General features: G+C 47.9%; 1 protein-coding gene across 1 annotated transcript in view; it reads left to right on the plus strand.

Annotated features, from left to right (window-relative positions):
• The window catches only part of HSF4 (heat shock transcription factor 4), a 59540-nt gene that overhangs the window by 14445 nt on the left and 20428 nt on the right, over positions 1–24667 (plus strand). The window contains exons 2-3 of the mRNA XM_073581381.1: positions 22587–22695; positions 23532–23659. Coding sequence (XP_073437482.1) covers positions 22587–22695; positions 23532–23659 — 237 coding nt within the window. The remainder of the gene's footprint in view (positions 1–22586; positions 22696–23531; positions 23660–24667) is intronic.

Genomic DNA, 24667 nt, shown 5'->3' on the forward strand with positions numbered 1-24667 from the left:
GACATCCTCGTCTTCTCGCCGGACCTCTCGTCCCACAGAAAGAGTGTCCGCCTGGTGCTTCAGCGTCTTCGGGAGAACCGTCTGTATGCAAAGATCGAGAAATGTCTCTTCGAACAGACCTCTCTGCCATTTCTGGGATACATTATCTCCGACGCTGGTCTAAGGATGGATCCCGAGAAGTTGTCTGCCATCCTCAAATGGCCTCGCCCCGTCGGATTAAAGGCGATACAACGATTCCTCGGGTTCGCCAACTATTACCGGCAATTTGTCTCCCACTTCTCCGCGATCACAAGACCCATTTCTGTGCTCACCCGTAAAGGGTCTACTTCCAAGGATTGGTCTCCTGAGGCAGAGGAGGCCTTTCTGTCCCTAAAACGGGCTTTCTCCACGGCTCCGGTCCTGCATCGCCCTGAGAGCGATCGACCTTTTGTACTCGAGGTGGACGCTTCCTCGACTGGTGCCGGGGCGGTGCTGTCCCAGAGAACCGCCTCCGGTCGCCTGCACCCTTGTGGCTTCTTCTCGAAGGCCTTTTCTCCATCCGAGTGTAACTACTCGATCGGTGACAGGGAACTTTTGGCCATCAAGTTGGCCTTGGAGGAATGGCGCCACCTCCTGGAAGGAGCTGTCCATCCTTTTGTCATCTTCTCGGACCACAAGAATCTGGCCTATCTCCAGTCTGCCCAGAGACTAAACCCTCGCCAGGCCAGATGGTCTTTATTTTTTGCCCGATTTGATTTCGAGCTCCGATTCCGTCCCGGCAGCAAGAATTCCAAAGCCGACGCCCTGTCCAGGGTCTTCCAACCACACGAATCCACGGAGGAACCGTCACATATCATTGATCCCACTAGGATCATCACCGTGGCTCCAGTGAACTGGCTTACTCCTCCGCCTGGCAAGACGCTTGTGCCAGAGAATCTGAAGCAAAAGGTTCTTCTATGGGGGCACTCCTCCAAACTGGCCGGCCATGCCGGAACTAAGAAGACCCTTGATCTTATCAAACGTCACTACTGGTGGCCCTCACTTCGCCAAGATGTACTCGATTTTGTGGCTTCTTGTCCATCCTGTGCAAAGAACAAGGTACCACGGAGATCTCCGTCTGGCTTGTTGCTTCCGTTGCCTGTCCCTACGGTTCCTTGGGAGAACATCGCCATGGATTTCATCACCGACCTACCCTGCTCTGCGGGCTGCTCAGTCATTCTGGTGGTGGTGGATCGTTTTTCCAAGATGGCTCACTTCATCCCTCTGCCCGGTCTTCCCTCAGCGCCGGAGCTGGCCGAGATCTTCATTCATCAAGTCTTCAGGCTTCATGGACTACCTCGACGCATTGTGTCTGACTGAGGGGTTCAGTTTACCTCCAAGTTCTGGCGTTTGCTTTGTAAGCTTATGAACGTTTCCCTCGACTTCTCCTCGGCCTACCATCCACAGTCCAACGGACAAGTAGAGCGTACCAACCAGACGCTTACGGGATACTTACGCCACTTCTCTAACGCCCACCAGAACGATTGGGTCAGCTTACTCCCTTGGGCAGAGTTCGCTTATAACAACCATGCTGGTGAGTCTTCGGCCAAGTCTCCGTTTTTCATTGTTTTTGGCAGACATCCTGGTGTCCCTCTTCCGATAACCCCTGCCTCTGAGGTACCCGCGGCCAATGCCTTGTCCTCGGAATTTTCTAAGATTTGGGCTGAGACCAACACATCACTCAAGAGATCCGCTGATCAGATGAAGAACTATGCAGACAAAAAGAGGTTGGATTCTCCTCCGTATCGTGTTGGCGATAAGGTCTGGCTCTCCTCCAAATTCGTCCGACTAAAACTGCCCTCCTACAAGTTGGGTCCACGCTACATCGGTCCGTTTGAAATTCTGGGACGTATTAACGAAGTTGCCTACAAATTGAGGTTGCCTGCTTCGCTCCGGATCCCGAACACCTTTCACGACTCTCTCCTGAAGCCTGTGGTGCTGAATCGTTTCCATTCCTCGCTTGATCTTGGTCCTCAGCCGGTGGGTGCCGACAACGTTTTTGAAGTGCAGGACATCCTCGCTGTGAAAAGGGTTAGAGGTAGGACTTTCTTTCTCGTTGATTGGAAGGGCTTTGGTCCTGAGGAGAGATCCTGGGAGCCTCGGGAGAATATTAATGCTCCCCGTATCCTCAAGAGGTTTCTTGTTAATCTCCGGGGGGGGCGGCTTAGGGGAGGGGGTACTGTTACACCGCTCCGCCATACTCACCCGGCCTCCGCTTCCACGCCGCAGTCGCCCTCCGCTCCCACGCCGCAGCCTCTCTCCACCCGACGGCCGCGGCGGTCACCTGAGACAGACCCGCAACCGATGCCTTCCCTGCATGCTATGCGCATGCACCATAGGCCGCGGCCGCGCCTCCTTCCTGCTTCTTATGCTCCGGCTGTGCCCTGACCCGGAAGCACATTTGGACCAATGGCTGACCAGACGGGGCCATATCAGGCCGCTTCCCCCTGAGGGAGGCGCCTGATCGTTGTGTTTCCTGACACTCTGGCCTCGCTCCATCGTGCACACTCTGCTCCTGCAGTTCCTGTCTCGGCTGCTCCTCACAGCAGCTTCTCAGTCCTGCTACCCGTGTTCCTGTCGTCCTACTCCAGTCCTGCCTTGTGTTCCTGCCGTCCTACTCCAGTCCTGCCTTCACTGTTCCTGCCGTCCTACTCCAGTCCTGCCTTGTGTTCCTGCCATCCTACTCCAGTCCTGTCTTCAGTGCTCCTGCCGTCCTACTCCAGTCTCAGTCTTACTCCGGTCCATCCTGAGCCGCCCCTCTCGGTACCGGCTACCGTGGTACTCGAACCCCTGGGCCTGCTCCTAACGGTCCCTGTATAGGGGTCGGTTCCACCTGGCAGCTCGCCCGGGGTCCCTCGGTGCCACGGTCCAGAGGGTCCACTCTCGGAGCTCCCGCTCCTGACCACTCACGGTCGAACACTTAGTAACCAGCGGGTTAACAGAATATAAGGAAAAACCAAACACATACTCCAGCTTGGAGAACCACCGGTCCCAGACTCACCCCTTTCAAAGGACGGGCTTAACTAAGCGGCTTCCAGGTCCTGCGGCCTCCGCGAGGTGCCATTCCCGGGGTTCTTCCGAGTCTTGCTGCTATAGTCCTGCAGCATGGGGATCCGGTATACAAGTTTCAGGCTGAGTGTAGCCAAGTTCCTGTAGCTTCCAGAAACACACCACCTTGTGGCAATTACCAACCTCCATTACATAGGGCTCAACCCCTCCCACCAGTGAGATAGACATCACATGGGCTGATCACGTGACCCTGACATCATCGCAGGTCCTGTCTTTAGGGAAAAACCCGGCCAAACATTAATCTGCTGGGAGAAACATATCTCCCATCCAGTAAAACACCCTTTACTGTACCACATACCTCCCCCATATGTTCAACCCTAAGGGGGTGGACACATGACACAAAGTGAACTGTGGACAGGGTATCTGCATTCCCCTGTAGACTGCCTGCGCGATGTTCCACTGAAAACTTTAAATTTTGCAGGGACAGGAACCACCTGGTGACTTGGCATTCCTCTCCTTAGCTTGACTCATCCACGTAAGAGGGGAATGATCTGTCACCAACCAAAATGTTCTCCCCAGCAAATAGTAGTGCAATGACTCCAGTGCCCACTTGATGGCCAGGCACTCTCTCTTCACAATACTGTACCTGGTTTCAGCTTAGGAAACTAATGGGATGCTCTTCCCTGTTAACTTCCTGAGACAGCACGGCACCAAGCCCTATCTCAGAGGCATCAGTCTGCACAACAAACTCTTTTTTGAAATTTGGAGTGATCAGGACTGGTGTACCACACAGTGCCCATTTTAACTTTGTAAAGGCCTCCTCTAACTGATCATTCCAGTCGACCATCACAGATTTTTTTCCTTTTAAGTAATCTGTTAAAGGCGCGGACAGGGTTGCAAAGTTGGGAATGAACCGCCTATAATATCCCACCAAACCTAAAAAGGCTTTTACCTGTTTTGTTGTGAGGGGACAGGGCCAGTTCTGGATTGCCTCTACTTTGTTTACTTGGGGCTTGAGAACTCCTCTCCCAATGACATACCCCAAGTACCGAGCTTCTTCCAACCCTATGGAACACTTCTTTAGGTTGGCGGTTAGTCCTGCTTGTCGCAGAGAGTCTATCACTGCCTGTACTTTTGCTAAGTGGCTTTCCCAGTCAGTGCTGTACACAATGATATCGTCTAGATAGGCTGAAGCATAGCGGCGATGGGGACGGAGCACAATATCCATTAACCGCTGGAACGTTGCTGGTGCGCCATGCAACCCAAAGGGTAACACTTATACTGGAACAGCCCCTCAGGTGTTACAAAAGCCGTTTTTTCCTTCGCCGCCTCTGTTAGGGGTACCTGCCAATAACCTTTTGTGAGGTCCAGAGTTGTAAAATACCGTGCTTGCCCAAAGCGCTCTATCAACTCGTCAACCCGGGGCATGGGGAAGGCGTCAAATTTTGAAATGTCATTGAGTTTTCTAAAATCATTACAGAATCTTAGAGACCCATCAGGCTTGGGTATTAGGACTATTGGGCTGGCCCACTCACTTTGAGACTCTTCTATGACCCCTAACTGTAGCATAGCTTTCACCTCTTCCGAGATGGCTTGTCGCCGGGCCTTAGGCACCCGATAAGGCTTTAGTCGGACCTTGGCCTGTGGCTCTGTGACAATGTCATGTTGGATTAGGGAGGTGCGTCCAGGGAGCTCCGAAAAAAACATCTGTATTTCGGCTAATGATCTCCCGGACCTCCTGAACCTGTAAAGGAGACAAAGTATCTGCAATTTTGACCGTGGGTTGGGCTTCTCCTGCCTCGCCCCGAGGTACTGGAGCTTTTTCCATCTGAAACGCTGGCAGCGGACTATCCCCACCAAGGTGCTCTCTATCTTTCCAGGGTTTAAGCAAATTAATATGGTAAACCTGTTCTGGCTTTCTCCGTCCTGGCTGGTGTACCTTGTAGTCTACTGGCCCCACCTTCTCCATGATCTCGTAGGGTCCCTGCCACCTTGCGAGAAATTTGCTATCTATGGTAGGCACAAGCACCAACACCCGATCCCCAGGGCTAAAGGTTCTTACCCGAGCCTCCCGGTTATAGACCCGACTCTGTGACCGTTGTGCTGCCTCCATATGTTCCCGGACCAGGGGTAGGACTGTCTCCATTCTCTCTTGCATTTTTGCAACATGTTCTATCACACTTTTGTGGGGGGTAGGTTGGTTCTCCCAGGCCTCTTTGGCTATATCGAGTAGGCCCCGTGGATGTCTGCCGTACAATAGTTCGAAGGGCGAGAACCCCGTAGATGCCTGAGGCACCTCCCGTACTGCAAACAACAAATATGGCAATAAGAGATCCCAGTCCTTCACATCTTTGGAAACTGCCTTTTTTAACATGCTCTTCAGCGTCTTATTGAACCTTTCTACCAGACCATCTGTTTGGGGATGATAGACCGATGTGCGCAACTGTTTAACATTTAACAACCGGCAGAGTTCCTTCATAATTTTTGACATAAAGGGTGTTCCCTGGTCTGTTAAAATCTCTTGCGGAATTCCCACCCGTGAAAACATACCCATGAGTTCCTTTGCTATAAGCTTAGCTGATGTGTGACGCAGAGGAATGGCCTCAGGATATCAGGTAGCATAATCTAGAACTTCAAGAATGTGTTGGTGTCCCCTTGCCAACTTATTGAGAGGCCCCACAATAATGTTCCATATTGGGACCTTTCGGGGTACCCATTGCATTGCACACATCGGTTCGGCATAGTGGGACTGGCGGTACCCAAAATTTGTGTCCATGGGCTCAGTCAGGTGGGGGCTGTCAGCTCTCCTATGACCTGGTTCCTGGCACTGCCAGGAGATTATGGGGCTCCTTACTTCCCCAGATAAGTCCTGAGCGGCCCTCCTGGGCTCCGCTCGACGAACCAGGGGTGGGGACTTAGGGAACCTTCCTGTAACCTTCCGGGGGGCCCCTCCCTGTAGCTCTTTGGTAGCCCCATACCTTTCTATGAGGTCTATCACCTGCATGGCATTAGTAGGGGATGCCTGTCCGACCCATGTCTGGAGGGAGTGGGGCAAAGCCCTCCAAAATTTATCAGTCACTATGCGGTCCAGCATGGCCGTGGGGGACAACACCTCAGGCTGCAACCACTTTTGTAACAGGTGCAACAGGTCGTAATACTGGGACTGGGCCGGCTTGGAGGGGGTAAACTCCCACTGGTGTGCCCACTGGGCCCGCACTAACACATTTACCCCAAGACGTGCCAGTATCTCACCCTTGACGACCGTGTAGTCCGCACTTTGCTCTGTGGGTAGGTCCTGATACGCCTACAAAGGTCCTGGGGTCAGAAACGGAGTGAGGACATCCGCCCAATGGTCCCGGGGTAGCTTCTCTCTCTCAGCGAGTCCTTCGAACATCTCCAGGTACGCCTCCACATCGTCCGATTTCTCCATCTTGGGAATCGCTATACGAACCGCTTTCCGGACCTCATGGATTCCCCGGTCAGCCCCTTTTGTCTGCGCTGTCGTGATATGCTGTATCAACAGCTGATTGGTTTCCTACTGCTGCATAGCCTGCTGTCGCTTGGCCTCCTGTTGCTGCTGCCGCATGGCCTCCTTTTGCTGCTGCATAGCCTGCTGCTGCATAGCCTGCTGCTGCGTAGCCTGCTGCTGCTGTCGCATGGCCTCTATGAGCGTTTTTACCGTGGCCTCCATTTCTGGAAAGTTCCCTGCCTGGGTCTCTGCCACTCGTTTCACCCAGGACATAGGCTGGGGTACAAATTAAAAAAAAATAAAAAAACAGCCTGGCCTCACTGCTTCTGCCCACATTCTCCACCAATTGTAGGGACTCGCTCTGGTAAGTAATGGCAGGGCGGCAGTAACGAGGCAACACACAGGCATAAAGTCCAGTTTCAGTCGTTTAATGTCACTTAGTAACCAGCGGGTTAACAGAACATAAGGAAAAACCAAACACATACTCCAGCTTGGAGAACCACCAGTCCCAGACTCACCCCTTTCACAGGACGGGCTTAACTAAGCGGCTGCCAGGTCCTGCGGCCTCCGCCAGGTGCATTCCCGGGGTTCTTCCGAGTCTTGCTGCTATAGTCCTGCAGCATGGGGATCCAGTATACAAGTTTCAGGCTGAGTGTAGCCAAGTTCCTGTAGCTTCCAGAAACACACCACCTTGTGGCAATTACCAACCTCCATTACATAGGGCCCAACCCCTCCCACCACTGAGATAGACATCACATGGGTTGATCACGTGACCCTGACATCATCGCAAGTCCTGTCTTTAGGGAAAAACCCGGCCAAACATTAATCTGCTGGGAGAAACATAAAAAAACGCCCTTTACTGTACCACTATATATATATATATATATATATATATATATATATATATACAGTGGGTACGGAAATTATTCAGACCCCTTTAAATTTTTCACTCTTTGTTTCATTGTAGCCATTTGGTAAATTAAAAAAAGTTCATTCATTTTTCTCATTAATGCACTTTGCACCCCATCTTGACTGAAAAAAAACAGAAATATAGAAAATTTTGCAAATTTATTAAAAAAGAAAAACTGAAATATCACACGGTCATAAGTATTCAGACCCTTTGCTCAGACACTCCTATTTAAGACACATGCTGTCCATTTCCTTGTGATCCTCCTTGAGATGGTTCTACTCCTTCATTGGAGTCCAGCTGTGTTTAACTAAACAATGATAGGACTTGATTTGTAAAGGCACACACCTGTCTATAAAAGACCTCACAGCTCACAGTGCATGTCAGACCAAATGAGAATCATGAGGTCAAAGGAACTGGCCAAAGAGCTCAGAGCCAGTATTATGGCAAGGCACAGATCTGGTCAAGGTTACAAAAGAATTTCTGCAGTACTCAAGGTTCCTAAAAGAACAGTGGCCTCCATAATCTATAAATCGAAGAAGTTTGGGACCACCAGAAGTCTTCCTAGACCTTGCCGTCCAGCCAAACTGAGCAATCGTAGGAGAAGAGCCTTAGTGAGAGAGGTAAAGAAGAACCCCAAGATCACTGTGGCTGAGCTCCACAGATGCAGTAGGGAGGTGGGAGAAAATTCCACAAAGTCAACTATCACTGCAGCTTTCCACCAGTCAGGTCTTTATGGCAGACTGGCCCGACGGAAGCCTCTCCTCAGTGCAAGACATATGAAAGGCCACATAGAGTTTGATAAAAACACATGAAGGACTGCCAGACTATGAGAAATAAGATTCTCTGGTCTGATGAGACGAAGATAGAACTTTTTGGTGATAATTCTAAGCTGTATGTGTGGAGAAAACCAGGCACTGCTCATTACCTGCCCAATAAAGTCCCATCAGTGAAACATGGTGGTGGCAATGTCATGCAGTGATTCAGTGTGTTTGTGGCATTTGTCTTCAATTTCTACTTGGCAGGGTGGCGGGCTACATAAGATTCTGTATGCCTATTCCCCATTGCCAGTTATTAAGTTCAGCTTAACTTGGTCCACATCCCTGCTCACAGGGCATTATTTAGATTATTCCATTTTGTGGCTTCGCCTTTATTTCGGGTTTCTGATTCTGTCCCTAACTTGACATTTTGGTAATGACCCCATGTGACATTGTTTTTTATGGCAATTTGCTCCACCGGCTAGCAACCTACTTGGTGGCCCCACTACGGGGGACACTATGTAAGTCCAGATCCCTGTACTGGGGTTAAAGGGTTGTAAGGAGGTGGCTGGGACCCTCATGTGCCTCCTCTCCCCTGGACATTGTTCACACGATTACATGCGGCACCTCATCATTTATTAATTCAAATAAAATGTTTGTGTATTGTGATGTCATGTACTGTGTATAGGGTTAGGATTAGGGATAGAAGTTAGCATAGAGTAACAGCAGGGTTAGAGTAGAAGGGGGGCATATTAGAGAAAAGATAGGAGTGTTAATTTAGATCAGGCAGCATAGGGGTTAAGCAAAAGCCTGTCTATTATTGTCTGCAGTGCCGATATCACGTTAACAGCATTGCAGTCAATTAGTGAGCTTAGCGGCTCTGAGCACCTCTGGCAGAGCTCCTGAATTCACTGATTGGCAGCAGCTCTGTATCAGGATCCTGTCAGCGCCAGCGGACTGCCACGGCTGAACACGGTAACTCACCCAGACTACAGGAGGACGCGGGGTCCGATACTGCAGGGAAAGTTCAGATAACAGGACCTGCGACACTGAAAGTAGTTTAGCAGTACAAGGACCTGCGATCTTGTGACCACAGGGGGCATGGCTTAGCGTCCTGCTGTAGGAGAGGGCTATAGGGTTCTATTACAGGAATCCTGGAGTAAAGGCTAGGGAAACTCAGGTCAGACAAGCGGGGGTCATACACGGGGAGGGCGGCGCGGTACCAGAGAGACAAGCAGAGAATAGTCAAAACGTAACCAATGAATCATACATAGAGATAGCAACACGGTACAAGGGAGGCAGTCAGAGAGTAGTCAGGTCCAAGGCAAAAGAGTCATACATGGGAATAGCAGAGCAGTACAAAAGATACAGGCAGAACTCGTAACAGGGACAGAACCGGATCAAAACCAAGCAAGCATAAAGTATCACAGTCACAAAGCACACCAGGGTCACACACTCGGCCAAGGGTCTGAGTATAAGCGATGAGGAATGAGCCCACAATGAGGCTATAAAAAGCCTCCCAGAATCTCAGAGTGAGGCCGTCCACATTAACCTCTGAACTACCTAATCCCACAAGCTGAGCAAACCATGACAGTACCCTCCTCTCAACGGGGGGCCTCCGGACCCCCAGGTTTCCCAGGATGCCGGGCATGAAACGCACGAACCAGATGGTCAGCGTGTACTGACTTGGCTGGTACCCATGACCGCTCCTCTGGACCGTACCCCTTCCAATGTACCAAATACTGCAAAGAGCCCCGAACCCACCTGGAGTCCACAATGTGTTGTACCTCGAACTCCATATGTTCCTCAACCAAAACTGGAGTAGGAACAGTGTCAGTACCTTCCCTCACCGACCCCAAGGGTTTAAGTAAAGACCTGTGAAAAACATTATGAAGTTTTAAGGAGGGAGGAAGACGGAGGCGGTAGGTTACCGGGTTCACCACTTCGATGACCTCATAGGGGCCAATAAATTTAGGCCCCAGTTTGGCGGAGGGCAATCGAAGATTTATATTTTGTGTGGACAGCCACACCTTATCCCCACAAGACAGTGTCTGAGCAGCGTCCCTTTTCCTATCTGCAAAACGTTTATATTTCTCCTGAGCCTTAGAAATATTTACACGAACCTTTGTCCAAAGGTCCTTGAGACGATTGACCCCGTCCTCTGCCCCCGGACAACCGGAATCTATCCGAGAAAATTCGCCAAAATGAGGGTTGATCCCATAATTAGTAAAGAATGGTGACCTACCAGTAGATTGGTTTACCCGGTTGTTGAAGGCGAATTGAACTAATGGTAAGGCATCAGACCAGTCATTCTGCAGGGTAGAAGTCAGGCACCGAAGAATTTGTTCAAGCGACTGGTTGGTGCATTCAGTTTGACCGTTGGTTTCTGGGTGATACGCTGAGGAAAAAGACAGAGATATCCCCAATTTTTTGCAGAAGGCCCGCCAGAACTTAGACACAAACTGAGTCCCCCTGTTTGACACAATATTAGTGGGAACCCCGTGCAAGCGTACCACCTGGGACAGGAAATGTCTAGAGAGCGTTTCTGCTGACGGTAAACTTGTCATGGGTACAAAATGTGCCAATTTAGAAAACCTGTCCACCACAACCCAAATAACAGTATACCCACTGATGATGGAAGTTTGGTGATGAAGTCCATGGACAAGTGAGTCCATGGCCTTCCTGGGACTGGCAAAGGCACCAATTCCCCGGCCGGCCGGCAACTCAAGCTCTTAGAACGGGCACATATCCCATATGATGCAACATGTTTCTTGACATCTGAGGCCATTAAGGGCCACCAAAAGACCCTTGCCACTGCTTCCCGTGTGGCGGCTATACCAGGGTGTGCACTCAACTTTGAATCATGGAACTCCCACAGGAGTTTGTTGCGCAAATGCTGCGGGACAAACAATTTGTCTACATGTTTGGGCCTTGGAGCCAAAGATTGAGCCCCCACAATCTCTCGCTCCAATTCTGAAGAAACCTCTTAGAAAAATAGGCACAGGGCCTGAGATTTGTCAGAGAAGCTGGTCCTTGTGACAAAACTGCCCCCACCCCCGCCTCGGAATCATCCACCTCGACCACTAATGGTTTGGAAGGATCCGGTTGGACCAGGATAGGAGCAGATGAGAAACAGTTTTTTAGCGTCAGAAAGGACTGTTTAGCTGATGAGGACCAGTTTCTGACATCTGCCCCCTTACAAGTGAGGTCCGTGACAGGCTTAGTTACCTGAGAAAACCCTTTAATAAACTTGCGATAATAATTCGCAAATCCCAAGAAGCGCTGGAGTCCCCTAAGGTCCCGGGGCTGGGCCCACTCCACAATAGCTTGCACCTTCTTGGGATCCATGCGAAACCCCTGAAGTGAAATTATCAGACCTAGAAATGACAATTCCTGAACAAAAAATGAACATTTCTCGAGTTTGACGAACAATTGGTTTTCTCTGAGCCTCTGAAGCTCTGTTTTAACATGCAACAAATGGGAAACTTCGTCAACAGAATACAGTATATCAGGATATCGTCTAGGTATACCACTACAAAACGGCCGATAAGATCCGAAAATACCACATTGATAAAATTCTGAAACACTGCGGGTGCATTGGTGAGACCAAAAGGCATTACTAGATTTTCAAGCAACCCCTCAGATGTAAGGAAAGCAGTTTTCCATTCGTCCCCTTCTCGTATTCTTATTAAGTTGTAAGCCCCTCTCAGATCCAGTTTATAAACCATTCGGAACCGGAGAGCTGGTTACAGAGATCAGGAATCAACGGTAGGGGATGTGTGTTCCTAACAGTAATTTTATTTAGTTCAAGAAAGTCGAGGCAGTGACGTAGGCCGCCATCTTTTTTCTTAACAAAGAAAAATCCCGCTGCAACCGGGGACACAGAGGGTCTTATGTGCCCCTTACAGAGACTTTCAGAAATGTACTGTTTCATAGCTAGTCGCTCGGGGCCTGACAGATTGAACAGGCGAGCTTGGGGCAATTTGGCTTCAGGAATCAGATCAATGGCACAATCAAATGGTCTATGAGGGGGTAATGCCTCGGCCTCGCTCTCAGAAAACACGTCCTCAAAGTCTTTCAGGCACTCCGGAATACCCTTCAGACTAGTGGAGAACACAGAGACAGATTTTGCTATTTTCATACAACAAATTGATTTATGGTAGCAATCAGCACACTTAACAATCTCCCCAGATTCCCAGTCAATCACTGGGTTATGGCACTGAAGCCACGGCATGCCCAGCACCAGTCCTGCTGGTAATTTGTCCATGACAAAACATTCAATTTCTTCCACATGGGAAGAACCGATTTTCAACGTAAATTTTTCAGAAACCGAAATGATCCCAGTTCGGGTAAGAGGAGATGAGTCGATAGCCACAACTTTAAGTGGTGTGAAAAGCCTTACACGCCCTATCTGGAATTGGGAAACAACCTCAGAGTTGACCAGGTTGAGTGACGAACCACTGTCCACCATTGCTGTAGAACAAAAACAGACATTGTCTATCAACAGTTCAACCCTTAGCAAAACTTTAGAACATGAGGAAGAAAGTACCTGAAGGTCTGGGCAGCCTCCTCGATCACTACCCAGACCTAGTCGTTTCCCGTCACCTTGGAGGACGATGGGCATGAGGGACAATCCTTTTTCCAATGACCAGACTCCCCGCAATAAAAACAGAGCTGCTTCTCACGACGACGTTTCCTTTCCTTCTCTTTGACCGAAGTGGCGCCGATCTCCATGGGTTCATGAGCAGCACCGGTCTCTTTGCTGCCGTAGAATAGGGATGTCTCGGAATGCATGACACCCCTAGCCCGCAGTCTGTGGTCCATACGCACGGCCTGAGTAATGGCATCCTCCAAGGTGTCAGGTGGGGAATGGAGGGCCAGAGCATCTTGGAGATGTTCGGAGACAGGCCTCTGCGGAATAAGCCCCGAAGGGCGGCATCATTCCATGAGACCTCCGCAGCCCAGTGTTGGAAATCCGCACAAAACCACTGAGCCGAGCGTTTACCCTGACGAACACTCATGACCATATCTTCAGCCACACGTATTCTGTCAGGCTCATCATATATGCGGCCCAGGGCATCAAAGAAGGCATCCACTGTCATTCTCTCGGGGGCGACGGGAGTCAGAGAGAAAGCCCAAGCTTGGGGGCACCCCGCAGCAGAGAAATAATAACCCCCACCGTCTGGAACTCGTCCCCAGAGGAACGGGGCCTCAAAGAAAAAAAAAGCTTACATCCCTCCTGAAGGGCCTAAACTCCTTCTTATCCCCTGAAAAGTGGTCTGGCAGTTTGACCGGAGACTCAGGGGATCCCACAGATCCGTCCCTATTGCCGAGACCAGTAGACCCTGCCGCCATGGCCCCGTGCACGGTGTCCACCAACTGCTGTTGTGTATGGGCCATCGTGCGTTGTTCCACATTGAGTTTTTGGAACATTTGGGTTAGCTGTTTGACCTGATCAGCCAAAGCCTGCAGGGGATCCATAGTGCTAATTTGCCCAGAAAATATACACAACTTTCCCCTACCCTAATAAATGTACGGTCGCTTATAATATCAGGATCCTGTCAATGCTGGTGGATTGCCGCGGCTGAACAGGGTAACTCACCCAGACTATGGGAGGACCCAGGGTCCGATACTGCAGGGAAAGTTTAGATAACAGGACCTGCGACACTGAAAGTAGTTTAACAGTACAAGGACCTGCGATCATGTGACCACAGGGGACGTGGCTTAGCATCCTGCTGTAGGAGAGTTGGATCGCCCTCGCACCCAGGGTGGCGGGGTACTCGGTACCGGGCCCGTTGAGCTCAATGGGAGATGTCACGGCAGCTGTGACCCGGTCCGTGGCCCTGGGCGTCCATTGTAAAAGGGAAGATGTTGAACGTGTGGATGATGATTAAAGTTTATAAGTGTATGATTCGTGACACCACCTGTGGTGTTCGGCAATGAAGATGTTAAGCCGATGCTGCAGACAGATCCTTTGGGACAGATGGTGTGGTGCAGCAATGATGCTGTGGCCCTGCACAGGTAGGGCTGTAGTCCCAGGGCAGTGTAGATGGGGAGAGAGTAAGGAGACGTAGATGGTGCCATGTTAGGCACAGCGATGTAGCAGTGCTGAGTGTGTTGGCGCAGGAATAAGTGGAGGACACCAGGGCATGTAGTTCCAAAGCTTTACTCACAGTCTGTTGTGCATACAGGTGCCCGCATCCGTGCCGTGTCCTCCAGGTCAGGAGCTCAGCCAACTTCCAGGCAAGATGAAGTACTCCATTCCAACACTCCGCCAACATGTGCCTTTCCTGAACGTCTCCCTTTTAGCGCCTATTTGAAGTACTCACAGTACTGAGTTACACTGGAGTTCCTCCTTTCAGATGTTCTTAGAACTCTACTTGTACGGCAGACAGCTGTAGCCTGCTTCGGGGACTCCTTGTTACTAAGTCTCGGCTCACTCTCATTGCTGTTATGCCCCCAAGTCTTGTGTGGGAATAAAGTGGTGACAACTTCTATTCCTCCGATGTCTGCTGCAGGACCATTAGTATCCATACAACTTTGGGGACCTGACCCCGGCCATGCGCTGAGAACTTGAGGAAGTGCTCTGCTCTAACCCTAATCCTTAGTTCTTTTCTTCTCCTTACGTTTCATACAAAACTATCTTTCTAAATGGAGAATTAGGCTTTCTGAATATCTCTTTCCTGTGCCAGCAGACTCAGGTCACTGAAGTCTGCTGCAGCACTTCCTTCAATCCATCCCACTCAGGGGATCTTCTCTCACAGACTGACCTAGTCAGACTGACCTAGTCCTAATGATCTCCCGCTCTCTTGTGCAGGCTAAGCTCCACCCACCTCCCAGCACTCTTCGTGTTCCAAGCAGGGAGCCACCAAAGGTGCTTTGCTACACTACTATGTTGTGTGAGATGCAGGTGTTGGAGTGTGGTGAGGTGTCTCCACCTTACCTGAATGGTGGGGTACCACAGCTCAGGAGGAGGTGCAGTACCTCTCTGGCAACTGAACCCTCAGGGGTGCCACAGAGGGCTATAGGGTTCTATTACAGGAATCCTGGAGTTAAGGCTAGGGAAACTCAGGTCAGACAAGCGGGGGTCATACACAGGGAGGGCGGCGCGGTACCAGAGAGACAATCAAAGAATAGTCAAAACGTAAGCAATGAATCATACACAGAGATAGCAACGCGGTACAAGGGAGGCAGTCAGAGAGTAGTTAGGGCCAAGGCAAAAGAGTCATACACGGGAATAGCAGAGCAGTACAAAAGGAACAGGCAGAACTCGTAACAGGGACAGAACCGGATCAAAACCAAGCAAGCATAAAGTATCACAGTCACAAAGCACACCAGGGTCACACACTCGGCCAAGGGTCTGAGTATAAGCGACAAGGAATGAGCCCACAATAAGGCTATAAAAAGCCTCCCAGAATCTCAGAGTGAGGCCGTCCACATTAACCTCTGAACTACCTAATCCCACAAGCTGAGCAAACCATAACACTCTGTCGAAGCAAAATCAGCGCCTCAGACAATAACAGAAACTGGGAGCAGTGGCAGAGACTCCGTGCTGGATCTTGGGAGGAGGAGTAAAGAGCAGTTTATTTGCCAGGAAGGTCGCTCATGGAAGAGATAGTTAGCATACAAATTCAGCAAAGGTATTCAAAAAACTGAAAAGCAATTTTCTGCAACAAATATTTTCTCCCCGCCCGCAGCAAATGATTAAAATGTCTCTCTATACACGCACACAGGAAGAGACCTGTCACTCAAAGGGTGCGGGCAGGTGTCAAGAAGCCGCCAAGGACCTGCCCTTTTGCCTAGTCACCAGTGCAGCTCAGTCTCCGGTATGTTTTAAAGTAAGTTATTCTCTGAAACTCTTCTGCGTTTCAGAGTCATAGCTGAAATCATACAGCCAGTGCCTGTGAATCGGGCAGCATGTATCAGTTTTTCAGGTGCCCTTTAAAAAAAAAAAATCAGATTAGTTTTTTTTAAAGAAATCATTTTATTGAATAAAAATGACATTATTTTCATTACGGTAAACTGCTTAAAATTGCATTTCCCAATCGTAAAAAAGCATAGACCACCTTTTCTCAATATAAAATGTATAGTGCCTCTACCCCTCAAACCGTCCACCGCCCACTCTCGGAAAAACTCCATTTCTGCACCATGTCCTCACCAATCACACATTATCAGTTCCCATTGAACACCATATCACATACATAGCCAGCAGCTTTTGTTTTTAGTCAAAAGATTTTTTAAGCCACCACCACGAAAAGGCAGACTATTTTGACTGGCCCTACTGTACTCGACTCTACTCTATCAAAAGATAGTCCTAATACCAAGTATACTGGCACTTCATAAACCATAAGAATACAACAATTATCGGACTTATATACTCATATATGCCGAACTGAAGAGACGCAGAAATAATTAAAAAACAACGTTTTATTGAATGTATTAAAAGTGTTTAAAAAAAGCAAAATAACCCAGTAGGAGGAATTATACATCCAAGACGCAAGAAATTATGTCAAAGGTAATCATGTAAATATTACTATCTCAGGCCAATAAACCGAAATTAGCAACCACGGTATAAACACCATATTAACTATATGCAAATTGCAAATACACAATTGGTGCCAACATAGTAATGGCTGTATTGCTAATTAAATATACATCCCAACCTTAAATACCCATCTTATTAACTAACATCATCATGGATAAAAAATCCTAAGTAAGATGAGAAATACAAATGAACAATTACCTCATATAAACAGGCGTCTGTGACAGTACATGGCGTGACCTCCCCAACCCCAACGCGCGTTTCGCAGTCGCTTCTTCCGGGGGCGTGACTGCGAAACGGACTCCCTTGATAAAGTGCCTGTGGCGGGCGCGAAACGTACGTCGGGTGTCGTTGCATGGGCCTTCACCTCCTCTGCTCCCCGGTAAGCAGCCTGCCTTTACTTGTTTCCACACTTCGGTCATTTGGACCGCTGGGCGGGTCGTCTCCCGGGTTCTCTCTGGCACAATTGCGCAGTTTTGATATGCTGATACATATGTTATTTACTATTTAAGAATCCTTCCACATGTCATTGATTCATTTATGTTCAGTGTCTATTGGACTTGCACATTGACCCCTCTGGATGGTTTTTTTTTTTTTTTTTTTGGCGCTCTAGACATGTACAACTATGTACAATACACATTTAATTGAGTATGCCATATTTGACTATCTTTTACCATTAGACACATGTCTGTTATGTGCAATGCCCATGGGCTGACTGAACGTTGTGCCATGTAGATTTCGAGCACTGGTATCATTTTATTTACCCTGTCCTTGTCTGTCCTGATTGTTGTATCATTGGGGCTTATCCCCCCTATTTTAGTCAACTTGTATACTTGTCAGCACTTGATGTGAGTACTAATAAAATTTATACTTTTGCATATATTTTGTATCCGTTACTCCGTTTTCTCCTTTTTAAGATTAGCATATGGAGTGGTAATCCATGCACAAGGCGTTTTTGGACCATGGTCACCGCCTTGTCTCGTTCTCTGATACTGGGCATTATCATATATGTATAAAATAACATATATCTAGAGCCCGGCTTCCTGAACACATTCCCTACTTTTTCCCAAAATTCTACACTATGTAGCTGAATACAAACGTGCATCCACCATCAATGTATAATTAGTTATTATGTAACCCACCGTTCCAAATATAAATTGTAATCCACCACTTTGCCCCCACCAACTATCAATAGCCACTTTTCCACCAAAATAAATAAATTAATTGGAACCTGTACTCTTTATCCCAAGTCATTACCAGTCACACGTTTGCATCCTCAATGCCTCCCACTCTGTACCTCCCGCTTCCCTGCTTCATTATTTACATGCCTCCCTCTTCCCCAATTCATTATGTCATATCCTCTCCCTCACACCCTCAATTCATCAATTACTCGCCCCACCCTAAATTCATCATCATTTACTTTGCCCCACCCTAAATTCATTATTATTTGCTCTCCTCACCGCCAACCCTCAAGTCATCATTTGCTGTCCTCCGTCTCCCACCGTTAATTCATTATTTGCTGTCACCTACTCCAATTTATCATTATTTGCACTCCCCCACCTCAACACATTCATCATCATTTGCTCATTCCCTAGCCTATTTAATTAATTTCATTAAAAAAAAAAAGTTTTTCATACTTGCCTCTCATATGATCCCCTGCAGGCGCAGCTCTGCTTTTGGTGTCATGGCGAGTGGTGCACATACATGTCAGCGTGTACGCGCCGTCCCCAGCGTGTCACAGGAGAGGCAGAGGGACTCCCTTGGGCTGTTCCGTGGACCTCCAGGAAGGCTACCTACGCCAAGATGTGCGCCGCCAATGGCGGAGCACTGGCACGAATACTTCATTATACCCTGGGACCCGGTGAGTAGAAGCACAAGAGAGTGGGCCTGGACTAGGTCTGGCCCCCCCATCTTTATTTCCGCTTACCGAGTCCCATTCAACAGTAAGGGCAGTAATGCCCTGATGGCAGCCCTGAAGGCAGTCTCAGAATTATTTACCCCTTCATGACAAGTATCTTTAGTATTTAGTAGAGTCTGTCTGGCTGTTATAACTTGCTGTAACATGATTCTTTTCCTGACACCAAATTTCATCAGCATTCCTGAGGAATTTTAGCCCATTCCTCATAGACAATGGCCTCCAGGTCACTAGTATTTTTGGGTTTGCTGCATACAACTTCTTTAAATCCCACCAATTTTTTAATCAGGAAACTTTTCCGGATACTTCAGAAACTCCCAGGACTTCTTATAAAACTAGTGTGCATTAGTTCAATACTGGTAAGCTTATATTCATGAATTTATTCTGAAACTTCAAACTAAGTCTTGGTGGACTTTGAGGTATGCTTGCAACCATCATCTTGTAGGGAGGTCCTATAGCTTTCTGATACTTGATTGAATTTATCTTGCTCTCCACACGCTACAGTTTTCCAATGTTTCTGAGCCACACACCAAGCTTCACTGAGGGGCATCACTGGTCAACCGCCATACTTCACTGTAGGCATTACAGAACCCTTGCCATGCTTCACTGTAGGCATCACCGAGTCCCTGACATGCTTCACTGTAGGCATCGCCGAGTCCACTAAATTCTTCACTGTAGCCATCACCGAGCCCCCTACATGCTTCACTGTAGCATCACCGAGCCACCACCGTATTTAACTTTAGGCACTAGAGAGCCAATGCCATGTTTTACTGTAAGTATTAGAAAGACACCGCCATCCTTCACTGTAGGCACGATAGTCTTTTCAATGGATGTTTCATTCTTTCAGCCATATCGCTGATCCACATGCCTGAAAAGTTCTAATTTTGTTTCATCGCATCATGGTTCAGAATCCAAGGACTTCTGTGTCTTAAATTTTATAGTTTTAGCATATTGGAGGTGACTTTCTTGTGCTTTTGGTTTGGGTCAGTAGAGGTTACATCTTGGAGTTTGGAAGACCTTCAGTGTTTAGTTTTCACCTTTCTGTGCAAACTGAAACCCCAGTGTCTGCTGCTACCAAATGTTGCTCCAGATCTTCTGCAGTCACTGGAAGGATTTTGACTACTTGCCTACAGGAATTTCTAGGAAAACTCAGAGGTTTTGTTATCTTTTTGTGTTTCCTTGTTTGTGCAAAACAACAATGTCTACCCTTAAGTTTTTGGACTCTTATTTACAATCGGGGTATATGATGTGTTTTATCTCATGCAAAACCCAATGAACCCTTGTCTCCCAGCACACCTGATGCCATCCTTGATCATAGCATCAGGTGTGCTTGAGACAAGACATGGTTTGCAAATGCGTGCATTCACTTGTTGTGGCCGCATTGCGTTTTGTTGGGTTTTTTTGCCGTGATTTTGGCTTATTGTGGTAAAACTATGCTTTTTTGGCAAAGATCTGGAACATGTGAACATAGTCTTCTGGGGGATTCTGTTCACTGAGATGAATAATTCTGAGACATCAGTAGTCATCAATAGTGTCATTTGTGTTATACTAGTTACGTTGAGCTATTTACATTGTTTTTGTTTCATTGGTTTATTGCAAACAGTGGAAAATTTGAAGATTTTGTATACAGTCTAACTTGCCATGGGGGTTGAATAATTTTGACCGCACATTACATGCCACGAAGAACACACTGCAGTTTTACCTCCTCCAGCAATGAACGGTGAATTATTCAGTTTTTCAGTAAATACAAGTGTGTACATTTCTTAAAGTGGTTGTCTCTATTTCTTAAATGGGTAAAATTGCAAAGTTCTTGTAAAAATAAGAAACTTTTCCATTTACCTTTTATTAAGTATGCACTCCATTCTGACCAACAGAGGGATTTTTTTTATTTTATATTGTACAGTTTGTTGTCTAGGTCAGAGGCCACGCTTCAGTCTCAGTCTGACCGGTTACCTATGGGTCGCCCTCCCAGGGCTGTGGGGTACTCGGTATCGGGCCGGTGTCAGCGGGATGTGTCACAGCAGCGGTGACCCGGTCCGTGGCCCTGGGCGCCCAAGTAATGGGCGAATGGAAATGGTGGAATGTAATTGAATGCATAGTTCGTGACGCCACCTGTGGTGTTCGGCAAGTGAGATGTTAAGCCGACGCTGCATGCAGATCCTCTGGGACTGATGGTGTGTTGCAGTCAAGATGGTGAAGCTCCCCACAGGTGGAGCTGTAGTCCCAGGGCAGTGTAGATGTAGGGGTAGAGGAGAGGCACAGGCGGTGTAGAAGCTGGTACCCAGATGTAGTGGTACAGGGTGTGTTGGCGCAGGAATAAATGGAGGACACCAGGGCTTGTAGTTCCAAAGCTTTACTCACAGTCTGGAGTACACACAGGTGCCTGCCTCCGTGCTGTGTCCTCCGGGTCAGGGACTTAGTCAACCTCCAGGTCAGATGGAATGCTCCCTTCCAACACTCCGCCAACATGTGCCTTTCTGAACGTCTCCTCTTATAGTGCCTTTAGTGTGAAGCACTCCTAGTACTGAGTTACACTGGAGTTCCTCCTGACAGATGTTCCCAAGAACTATACTTGTACGGCAGACAGCTGTCGCCTGCTTCGGGGACTCCTTGCTCCTGAGTCCCAGCTCACTATCAAAGTTGCTGTTGTGCCCCAAGTCTGAGATGGGAGTAGTGCGTTTACAGCCCACTACTCCTCCGGTATCTGCTGCAGGATCATTAGCATCCATACAACCTCGGGGACCGGGCCCCGGCCTTGCGCTCAGAACTTCTAGGCAGGGTTCTTCCTCTAACCCACGTCCTCTGTTCCCTTTTACTCCTACGTTCCGTACTAGTCTTTCCTTCCCATGGAAGATCAGGTTTCTGTTCAATGTCTTTCTCCTTCTTTCCTTTCCCATGCCAGCAGACCCAGGTCACTGAGATCTGCTGCAGCACCTCCTTCCTCCATCCTTCTCCCAGGGATCTTCTCCTCTCACTCCTCGCTGACTGACTGACTGAAATCCTAAACCTTCCCACTCTTTTATGTATTCTAACTCCACCCGCCTCCCAGCACGTTTCATGTTCCAAGCAGGGAGCCACCAAAGGTGCTCTGCTACACTCCAAGCAGGGAGCCGCAATGTGGCTTTGCTGATCTACTGTGTTGTGTGGGATGCAAGTGTTGGAGCGTGGTCAGGAGCCCCCAACCTACCTGGATGGTGGGGCACCACACCTCAGGAGGAGGTGCAGTACCTCTGTGGCAACTGAATCCTCAGGGGCGCCACACCTAGATAAGGGAGCACATGTGCAAGCAGGTTTTATGATTCATCCCCGATACGCATAAAAATGGTGGCCGCTAAGAAGCCTCATTACTTCATTCATCGCCGAAAATGGCAATTTTGAATAAGGTAATAGTGTATCACTATAACCTTATGTGAACGGAGCAAGCTTAAAAGGGACATGGACGCCCAACACTCATTGGGAGAAAAGACTAAACTGCCTGGTCTGATTGCCCAAAGAAGCTATTAAAACAGTGGTGTCCCTTGCTGTCACAGGTTGTGAGAACTATTCAGGAATGGTTTGAGGAACATGAGAGGAGAGTTCAAGATGTTGATTTGGCCTTCAAAGTCTCCAGATCTTAATCCAATCAAGCATCTGCTTGCAACTTGGATTTAATGGACCTTGCCACCAGATACCACAGGACACCTTCAGAGAAGTCTGGTAGAGTCCATGCATTGACAAGTTATGGTGGTTTTGACCTCACAGTGTATAGTTTCTTGATCTTAAAGGGAACTTGACATTACCAAAAACACTATTAACCTGCAGCTACAGGGTAAATCTAATCTCGTTTACCTGCTGATTAACCCTATATCTATAGGTAAATGCCATTTTTGGTGACTTGATGTCAGATTCCCTTTAAACAGTCAGCAGCTTGTAGTAAATATTGGCGTTTTCAATCTCTGTTCTTCCTTGTTTTGCTCTTTTTTTTTCAGAATGGAACCAGTTTCCATGTCTTCGACCAAGGCAGGTTTGCCAAGGAAGTCCTGCCCAAGTACTTCAAGCACAATAACATGGCCAGTTTTGTGAGGCAGCTAAATATGTGTAAGTATATCATTGAATGCGTCTGTTCAAGCAAAATGGTCAGCGCAAGAAATCGGACAGCGCGTACTGTTTCCATCTGTGTTGCATCCATGTGGTCGCCATTTTTCATTAAGCGTACGTCCACACAAATGTAGTTTTGGCCCTTGTGCTTTCCTTGTGCGCAGCAGATTATGTAGGAAAACGCATTTGGCCTTTCGTTTTTATAATACTAGGTGTAAAATAAATGAATGTCAGATGGATGTCAAAAACAGGCGATTTTTCATACGCTCATCTGCACTTAGCGTTGGGCAGGCGCAGACGGACGTAGATTCTCTCATCCAGTAGAATCGGGCCAATTATGCAAATCACACTGTGATCATACTCTGATCAGAGTGTGATCACAAAATGATCCGATTCTCTTGGCTGAGGAGAAGATGAAGAAAAAAAATTCTCTATGTTCTCCTTTCTATGAGGGCGCAAAAATTGGACAGCACTCAATTGTCATCCGAGTGTAGTTCGATGTTTCCAGCGCACTCATTGATTTGTTTTCCCAGACAGTCTCTGCCTGAGGAAAAAATCATGGCCCCATAGACTAACATTGGTCCGATGTTTTGTCGGATCACACTCGGACCAACAATACCCTCATCTGCTCCTGCCCAATGCTAAACTTTAGGGGTTTTTTCTTACATGAGAAAAAGGGATGGCACACTGATAATAGAATGGGCACATAGGCCAAAAATGTATGAAAATCAGATCCAGAACACTGATCAAAGTCAGTCTGTTTTTATTTTTACCTGCGGGCAAAATAACTGACCTGTGAATTCATGATATTTAGACCATTATATTTTTATTTTTAGATGGATTTAGGAAAGTGGTGAATATTGAACAAGGAGGACTGGTGAAGCCCGAGAGGGACGACACAGAGTTTCAACATCTGTACTTCCTGCAGGGCCATGAACATTTGCTGGAGCATATCAAGAGAAAGGTGAGACTCCACTCTGCTTTAGTATACAATGAAGACTTTTGGACTAATGGCGATATCGACAGGTTTGGCCGATGGTCTAATGTGTAGCCATATAGACTGTAAGCCCTCGTGGGCAGAGTCCTCTCTCCTGTACCAGTCGGTGACTCATTTTATTATTGTACTTGTTTTTTGTTATGTATACCTCTTTTCATATGTAAAGCGCCATGATTCTCCCTGAGATAAGGCGCCAGCCGAAGTGTGAGTCGGAGGCTCTCTCATGAAGAACACAGGAGCGCTCCTTGGTATGGGAGTTTGCTGAGATGGCTGTCAACCGAACAGTCAGCAGAAGCATTGTTTGGCCAACATCCATCTAATGTGTATGATCAGCTCAAGAATAAAACCTTCAAAAATCATGTTAGTAGTTTAAAAAAATTATTTGATAAAAATCTTCTTCATTCTTAAAGTAAGAAAGGGGTTAAAGGGAACCTGTCAACTGATTTGTGCTGCCCAAACCACAGGCAGCTTGAATCAGAGCCATGCTGCATTTTTCCGGTATTTCAGAAAATATATAATTAGTAGATCCGACTGGGTACCATGGCTGATGATGAGACCAGTCCGGCGCCGCTCTTTTCCAGCTAGAGGTTATTCCATAGCAAGAAACCTGTCAATCATCTGCAGCAGCGCTCGGAGAAGACAAGAGAGCTTCTTGAGTGTTTCAGAGAAAATATTCCTAGATGCAATCGTTTGGCCAGGCTCTGATTCATGCTACCTGTGAATTGGGATCAATAAATCAGGTGATGGGTTCTCTATAATGTCTTCAAGCCTATCAATTTATACATTTAGGCCGCTTTCACACGTCCAGATATTTCCGGTACCAGAAAACACAGTACCAGAGATATCCGTGTCCGTGTGGCACACGTGTGCCGCCTGTGTGCCGCATCAGTACCACACGGACGGCCGCTGGAAATGTAGCGCTACAGTAAGTGCTGCTCCCCTGAATGTCGTGCTGAACGCGGCTGTCGTTCTCTC

This window comes from Dendrobates tinctorius, unplaced genomic scaffold (assembly GCF_039654945.1).
Source record: "Dendrobates tinctorius isolate UK_male_01 unplaced genomic scaffold, ASM3965494v1 ptg000009l, whole genome shotgun sequence".
In the NCBI taxonomy this organism is placed as follows: Eukaryota; Metazoa; Chordata; class Amphibia; order Anura; family Dendrobatidae; genus Dendrobates; species Dendrobates tinctorius.